The sequence below is a fragment of the Austrofundulus limnaeus genome, unplaced genomic scaffold (assembly GCF_001266775.1).
Source record: "Austrofundulus limnaeus strain Quisiro unplaced genomic scaffold, Austrofundulus_limnaeus-1.0 Scaffold552, whole genome shotgun sequence".
NCBI classification, from domain to species: domain Eukaryota; kingdom Metazoa; phylum Chordata; class Actinopteri; order Cyprinodontiformes; family Rivulidae; genus Austrofundulus; species Austrofundulus limnaeus.
Window position 1 is genome coordinate 213,054 of NW_013952954.1, and position 8,685 is coordinate 221,738.

General features: G+C 40.0%; 1 protein-coding gene across 1 annotated transcript in view; it reads left to right on the forward strand.

Annotated features, from left to right (window-relative positions):
• Positions 1-8,309, forward strand: part of LOC106530723 (gamma-aminobutyric acid type B receptor subunit 1) — a gene marked incomplete at its 5' end in the record, with an annotated part of 35,803 nt that extends 27,494 nt beyond the window's left edge. The window contains 4 exon segments of the mRNA XM_014026412.1: positions 731-858; positions 4,597-4,725; positions 5,201-5,344; positions 6,934-8,309. Coding sequence (XP_013881866.1) covers positions 731-858; positions 4,597-4,725; positions 5,201-5,344; positions 6,934-7,218 — 686 coding nt within the window.
• Positions 8,310-8,685: the final 376 nt, after the last annotated feature.

Sequence of the window (8,685 nt, forward strand, 5' to 3'; positions counted from 1 at the left end):
CAATAACAGTAACAACAGCTTTTTGACAAGTTTAAAGTTTCTTTAAAATACATTAAAAATATTAAAAAATAATTTTGACAAAGTGCAAATTAAAATAAAGCTGAATATGCAACTGTATTTGATAAAGTTTTGAACATTTAAAATATTACATGGTAAAAACAGAAGCTGCTCTTCATATGTGACAAACTTTGGTGTTTTTGATGAGTTACTTTCATTTTTGTTTCTACTTTTCATTTAAAATAAGTTTCATTCTCAGCAGGTTTCTAAGTTTCTTCTTCTACAGATTAAAAAAGTTGTTAAACATCTGAGTGGTGCACTACTGCTACTAGTGGTAGGAAAGTGTATTGCACCTTATTCAAACTCATTGCAGTCCCACGGCGCTCTGCGGCCCAAAGTTAAAAACTGTTGTTCTTTTGAGGCCCTCAAGGTGACGCTTGCGGCCCACAATTGGGCCGCGGCCCATAGGTTAAGAATCTCTGTGTTATTCCATATTTGAATAATATGCAATGTCACAGGCACTTTAAAAGAGAGCAAATTAAATTTTATGCACCTAGAAATAAAACAGGTAAAAGCCAGTAGAATGCTGAATGAACCTGATGAATGAGTTTGTATCGATTACTTTGGTCTGAATGTTTGTGACAGCAGAGGTCACCTTGTGTTTGTCTCAGAGGCACAGCAGAAGTCTGGCTTTTTGTTGCCTTTATTGGGCGTCTCCTCCCTCTTCCTGCAGGTGTGGTTTACGGCTACAAGGGTCTGCTGCTGCTGCTGGGCATCTTTCTGGCTTACGAGACCAAATCTGTCTCCACCGAGAAGATCAATGACCATCGAGCCGTGGGGATGGCCATTTACAACGTAGCCGTGAGTCCGAACACAAACTCCATCACACGTCTGGGGGGTGCCGCGGGGGCTGCTGTTTCTGCAGGCAGGAGCACGCAGAATAACAATAAAGCAGAAATAAGTAGGTTTTTATTGCTCCGTAGCACAAAACGAGCAGAATATATCTGCTGGGGTGGGCTTGGTCACTGCCAGGGTGTCCATGATTACTATCCAAGGGCCACTTCCCAGCTCAGTCTAGTAGAAAACATTTAACTGGACCAGTTGCAGAGACTCCACAGCTCATTATCAGCAGGGAAAGTTATGGTTGGAGATAACTCCAGCCTCCCTCGCTGCCTCCGCAGTGGCTTTTCTTTATTTGTCTGGATAATTGCCAGCGCATTAAAACGTTTTCTGACAAACTAAGATACTGATGCTGCTTTAATGATTTCGGGAACAATACAAGAAGCAAAAAAATAAATAAATAAATAATCCCAGCACAAATTGGAGATATTAAAGCGTTTCTAATGGCGTGCCGGGATGCTTTTTCAGTAGAAAGCAGCACTCTGGATACATTTCTGTCCGAATCATAGCACAGCTAACTCACGCTGCTTTATTGTGCCGCAATAAGGCGTTTATCTGCAAGCACATTTGTTAAGGAGAATCAATAAAACAAGTTTTTATTGTGCTGCAGTGTCCTGCTGCTGGAGCACACCTGAGTGCAGCACTTCAGTCTAATTTATGGGGACAAATGTGCACAGTCTGGCCTACATGATGTGTGTGAGTCTGTGTGTGTTCAGGGGGTTGTTGGGCAGGAAAAGGTCTGAATCTGCAGCCGTTTGTCCTGGGGAGGAGGGCAGTAAATGCAGCCGTCTGTCCGCCCGCGGCTGCTGAGACCAAGTGAGTCATCTTAAATGGAGGCAGCAGGTTACACTTTACTCTGAAATACAAGTTGTTCTGTCCTCCACACCCACTTACATTCACCGCTGTTTCCCTGACACCGTGACACCAACGGCTTTGATTTGACTGCAGAAAAACAAAGTGGTTTCTGTCACTCCAGATGAGTTTCTCACGTTTGATTGACGTGGGTAATTTTCTCTGCGTTGTTCAGACGTTTCTCTGTGCTGCAGTCTCACTAACAACAGGTTCCTGCTCCGGCTTCAGAACAATCACGTCTCTGTAGTTTCTGCACGTCGGAACAAGGAAAATAAATAAAAAATGTCCTGGTTTCTGTAGGATCAGTTGTGAATTTCTTAAAAATAAATTGCTGAAAAAGTGAGAATTTGATTCTTTTTCTAAAGATGTTCATAGACCCGTTTAAAGGTAACGTTCTGACGTATTTCTCTTTACTCCCTGCTGTGTTAGTGATGTCACTGCTGATTAAGTACTAACTACGTACAAATACTTTGTTACTGTACTTCAGTATAATTTTTGTGTATCTGTACTTTACTTGAGTAATTATTTTTCAGCCTACTTTTTACTTCTTACATTTTTTAAAAAGACAAGAAGTAGAAAGTTGCTAATTTTATTTCATTTTTACTTGTTTTCATTGCAGCTTATTATTATAAAAAATAAAAACTATCCATATAAACTGAGCCTCCTAGATAGAGTGAATTTAACTGTGGTTGAATGAGAAGTATAAATATATAAAACTCTGATAGTGTATTAGTTTGTACACAAACAAATCATGTCACACTCCAGCAGGACAGAATCATTCAAATAAAAGGACTGTACTTAAGAAGTATTTGTATTTCATGAATTATATTATTACATTTGGCCGCAGCCCTCAGATAGATTTTCATTTTGGGGAAAAGCTTTGTGCAGCCTTGATATATGTATATAAACTGAAACAGCTGGACTAGTGCATCCTAAATTTAACATCCATTCATTCTTTTAATACAACAGTCATTTCTGCAGTTTTTGGGGAGGTCACCTCCTAATAAATGTCCTTACAGAAAATCTAACTGCTCATTTTAAATCTACACTTTGACTTTTAATACTTAAAATATCAGATACTTTAAGACTTTTACTCAAGTAATATTCCTAAAGGAGACTTTAACTTCTACCAAAGTAATTTTTTGATAAGATGCTTGTACTTTTATTCAAGTATCACTTTGTGGTATTTTATATAACACTGAACTAAACACAGAGCTGTATATTAATTATTTAATTACTACACAGGATAATTAAGCTGCAGCAGCAGCTGCTACAGTCAGTGGCACTGTCCACACTTTTTCTGCCATTTCAATAAATTATAAATGTGAGCCATCATATCGAAATGAGGATTAAGTCAAATTTGGTCAAAATGACCTAATTACGTTTTCAGTTTCCTGCTTTAAATACTACATTTTGATACCTGGATCATTCTGACATCATAATTAAATCCATATATGTGACTTAATTTGTCTTGTTGGTTACAATAATACATAAATATTTGGTCTGAATCCTAATTTGATGTCATTTTAATGAGGAATTTTTGATGTCCTTATAAAGAGGAAACCTCAAATTATATTTGAATATTGAGATTTACCAGCTAAAAAGAAACAAACTTTGCTAACTCACAGGTAAAATCTTAAAATTTTAAGGCGTTTTTCCTCATAATCAGGTTTTTTGTGGCTACTTTTCAAAGAAATGCTTCAAAGTGTTGTTTTATGATTATATTTCACAGTTCATTCAACTGATACATTAATGTCTTTTATTTATTATATTTTGACAAAATGCAATTTTTGCAAACGTTTTAATCAAAACACTATATTTGCCTATTTCTCCTTACACTTTTAGACTTAATCCTTGTTTTGATGTGACGGGTCACAAATGAAAACATTCAGCTCCTGTTTCAGCTGTTTGGTTATTTCAGCTATTTATACTTTTGAAGATATTTACTTTTTTTGTTCTCATTAAAAATGAACGGAGTCTTCAACGTCCTTAAAACCTTTCAAAATAACTCAGTCTTTGCTTCATCGAACACTTTGTTCTGGCTCTGATTTGTGATCATTTTAGTTTCCTTCACTTTTGTTTTTGTGATTCAACTTCTTTCCTGCTAATTTAAGCTTTTTATCATTTGGCTGTTTTATGCAATTTAAACACCTTTTCAGCTACATTCAGCTAATATTAGCTAAATTTACCTTTTTGTGATAGTTTAGCTTCTTTCAGCTGCTTCATTTAGCAAATAAATGCTCTTTCTGCTTCTTCGTGATGAATTGAAATTTTTCTAAAGAGAAATAGCTCAATTTATGTACATTTTTTCCTTTCTTGTACAGAAATCTTTCATCCTTCCTGCTGCGTCTTCACAGAAAAAGTAACTTGATTGTTTTAAAGATAATGTTTAAACGTGCTGATGACGACAGAAACCTGTGAATGTGTCGAGGTGTGTCGTTCTGAAGGTGAAACTGTGTGAACCCTGTAATAAATGAGAGCGTGAGCGCCATAACGAGCAGCTTCAGGTTCACAGACCTGTTATTAACAAATAACCGTATCTGTTACCTGTTATTGTTCCAGCAAACCGTAAACGCAGCTTGCACGCTCGTTTTACCGCCTCAACGAGAGGCAAAGCTAATGTTTAACATTTACGCTGCTCACATTTCAGTTTTATGATGGTGTCAATAGTTAATGGTGTCTGAAGGGAGACTGTTTCCTCTCCTCTCAGTTGTGCGCTGCAGACCCTGGTGAGACGCATCACTCATGACTTTTTAATGCTGTTTTCACTCGGGAGCCCCTCTGGAAGCATAAACAGATGGTGCTCGTCCTTTCTTCTGACTTGTGCGTGTGTCTTTGCTCCTGCAGGTGCTGTGCCTGATCACGGCTCCGGTGACCATGATCCTGTCTTCACAGCAGGACGCCTCCTTCGCCTTCGCCTCCTTAGCCATCGTCTTCTCTGCCTACATCACCCTCGTGGTGCTGTTTGTTCCCAAGGTGAGCTGGCTGTGGACTGACATCCTGAAAACCTGCAGCAGGTTAAAGTCTCCTGCCCTCATGTGAAGCAGCTTCACATTATTTCTGTGACATCTTTAAATCTGTGGTAAGAAAACCCCTCTTGGTTCAGGCACAGTGAGACATTTTACACGTCTGGATGAACGGGAGCAGAGATGAGTGCTGCACATCACAAGCAGCAGAAGTTCAAACTTCAAATCACAGCAACATCGTCTCAGTTTGATTTTCAGGCTATTTCTGTGGGCGTTGTGCAGAAACAACGCCGCAGTGAGCGCCGAGCGCCAAACCTGTCACAATAAGTGTTAAAAAAAAGACTTTAAAGTCACTTCAGAGGTGGATGTATTTTTAGACTCTAAAAAACACAACCCTGTCTGATTAGGTGCATTATTCATCTGCTGCAGCGCAGCCTCACACTGTTTTCCTTGTTTACTGACTTCCTGTTGCTGTGGCGGTGCAGATGCGGCGCCTCATCACCCGCGGCGAGTGGCAGTCGGAGCAACAGGACACCCTGAAGACCGGATCGTCCACCAACAACAACGACGAGGAGAAGTCCAGGCAGCTGGAGCGAGAGAACAGAGAGCTGCAGAAGATCATCCAGGAGGTGAAAAACCTTTAAAGTTCTTCTAATTAATCCTAAATGTTACATTAAATTACATCTTTAAACTGTTACCTGCTTTCTTTGTGTCTGTTTTATGCTCATAAATGTCCTTCGCTCCCTTAACAATTTGTCTTTAACTATTCCTCTCACAGCTTTAGATAAACCCAAACAGAAAATATATAAAAATATACGTCTCAGTAGGTTATAGTGTGCGCTGGTGTTTACTAGCAATAAGTGACACCACCACACGCTGTGCTCTTTTATTATATCAGTCTATTTAGCTCCACGGTCATGCTCCTTGTTGTTGCATTAGGCTAAATAGCTAATGCTAACTCTCTGTTGTTGTTATGTTTGGTTAATTAATTCTATGCTAAGTTTGTTACTGCATTAGGCTCATTATCTCTGTGCTAACTCTCCTGTAGTAGTGCAGCTAATTAGATCCATACTAGCGCTCCTGTTGTTATGTTAAGCTAATTAGCTCCATGCTAGCACTCCTGTTCTTGTGTTAAGCTAATTAGCTCCATGCTAACGCTCCTGTTGTTGTGTAGCTAATTAGGTCCACACGAACACTGCTGTTGTTATGTTTGGCTAATTAGCTCCATGCTAATGCTCCTGTTTTTATGTTAGGTCATTTAGCTTCATGCTAAGTTTGTTGTTGCATTAGGCTAATTATCTCTATGCTAACTACTTTTCTGTTGTACAACTAATTAGCTCCATGCTAACTCCTCTGTTGTTTTGTTAAGATAATTAGCTCCACGCTAACTCCTCTGTTTTTTTGTTAAGGTAATTAGCTCCATGCTAACTCTGTTGTTTTGTTAATCTAATTAGCTTCATGCTAACTCCTCTGTTGTTTTATTAAACTAATTAGCTCCATGCCAACTCATCTGTTGTTTTATTAAACTAATTAGCTCCATGCTAACTCTCATGTTATTAAGCTAATTAGCTCCTTGCTAACTCCTCTGCTGTTGTGTTAAGCTAATTAGCTCCATGCTAACTCTCATGGTGTTAGGCTAATTAGCTTCACGCTAATTCCTCCGTTGTTTTGTTAAGCATATTATCTCCATGCTAACTCCTCTGTTCTGTTAAACTAATCAGCTCCATGCTAACTCTCATGTTGTTAAGCTACTTAGCTCCATGCTAACTCCTCTGTTGTTTTGTTAAGCGTATTAGCTCCATGCTAACTCCTCTGTTGTTTTGTTAAACTAATCAGCTCCATGCTAACTCTCACGTTGTTAAGCTAATTAGCTCCATGCTAACACCTCTGATGTTTTGTTAAACTAATTAGCTTCATGCTAACTCCTCTGTTGTTTTGTTAAGCTTATTAGCTCTATGCTAACGCTGTTGTTTTGTTAAGCTAATTAGCTCCATGCTAACTCTGCTGTTGTTAAGCTAATTAGCTCATGCTAACTCCTCTGTTGTGTTGCTAAGCTAATTAGCTCCATGCTAACTCCTCTGTTGTTTTCTTAAGCTAATTATCTCCATGCTAACTCCTCTGTTGTGTTGCTAAGCTAATTAGCTCCATCCTAACTCCTCTGTTGTTTTCTTAAGCTAATTAGCTCCATGCTAACTCCTGTATTGTTGTGTTTGTTCAGAAAGAAGAAAGGGTGTCTGCCCTCCGCAACCAGCTGGCAGAGCGTCAGTCTTTACGTAACCGCCGTCTCCCCTCTGCCGGCCAGAATCAGAACCACAACGTCCTGCCACCTTCATCCCAGCCAGACCCCAAGTCCCTGCTGCCCCCTCCGGGCTACCCGAACCCCACCACGGACAATCACGCCCTGCCGCCCTCCTTCTCTAACTCATCCAGCCTGTATCCAGCTGACAGCAAGATGAGCCGCAACCACTGTCACAACAGCCAGATCCCGCTGCTCTACAAATAGGCTGTAGGTTTGGGGGTCCTGGGTGGGGGGGTTCACAATGCACAAACAGGGACACAAAACACAATGAGACTCTGTGACGTTCACTTGTTTGATGTGATGACACTGTCTGACCTTAGGCTCGGGAGAATCTCATATCAGGCAGGGGGCGGCTACGAAGGAAACCCCGCCCCCTCGTCTCGTCACAGTTTTCATCTGACTGTCAGAAAAACTGAACCAAGACAAAAAGAAGCACATCTGAGACCAGCTGGACACTACGATCAATAATTAGTTTTTTTCCCCGTTCCGTTGTGGAGACAAAGATCTGTAAAGGAAGCGTCCGTGTTCTCGTCTTTGCAGTTGTCGTCTCCACGTTTCGTCGCTCGACTCTGTTGACGAGATTTTTCACAAAAAAACAAGTGGTGGTTATTATCGTTCTGTAAAATTTGTCCCGTTGTTCTTTTATATGTCCACTTTTCAGGAGACTCAGAAAAGGACAAAGAAACTGTATAGTTTTGTTTTGTTTACGTCTAAACAGACTCACAACTTGATGATGTGATTCATCAAACAGACGTAGGTTAAAGGTCAGGAGGCGGAGCTTGTTCGGGAGGAAAAACAACTGAACTTTTACAGATTTATGAAGGTAAATTTTAGCTGATGTATCTTTTAAGATTTGCGTGTTTTATTTTAAGGGATTATTGCAAACTTTTATTTTTACTTTTAAAAAGGTTGTAGAAATAAAGACGGACGTAAAACAAGGTGATAATCTATTTAGTCAGCAGTTAATCTCATGTTCTATTTCATTCATCTGCTCCGTCCCGCAGCTGGTAGAAAACAAACTGATCCCATATTTATCTGTTTATCTGAGCGTGCACTTTAACCTGAACAAACATGTTTTTAGCTCAGGGTGGGAATGAAATAGTCCATCTTTATTAACTGATCTGCTTCAGAAAGTGTAACATATGAGGGCAGAGGTTCTCCTGCACATGTATGCTCATAAACAACATGAACCTGGGGATATTTACAGTCACTATATCTAAATGTTAATATATTTCAGAGTATGTGTAATGCTAATATATGGGTAACATGAATAAAATCATTCTTTTTCCACTTGATAAGTTGTGTTTTCTGACCACCAGGTGTCAGCAAATGTTTCTGACTTCCCAGTCACTTCTCCCGTCAGGCAGAGCGGACGCTTCGGCTTCAGAATGTTGCAAAATCCAGAAGATTAGATGAGGAAAAACAAGTTGTTTTCAGCGAGATGACAGCAGAAAAGTCCGGTGGGAACCGGATCAGCGACACAATCAGAGGGTGTCTGCAGGTCGGTGGGACAAGAGACAAAGTGCTGCCAACTGTGTCCGCTTGTTTATGTAGAGTGTGTTTTTAGATGATGACTGCGTGATGCAAACCAGCTGTGGGGCTGTCCCACACACACACACACACACACACAGACACACACACACACACACACACACACACACACACACACAC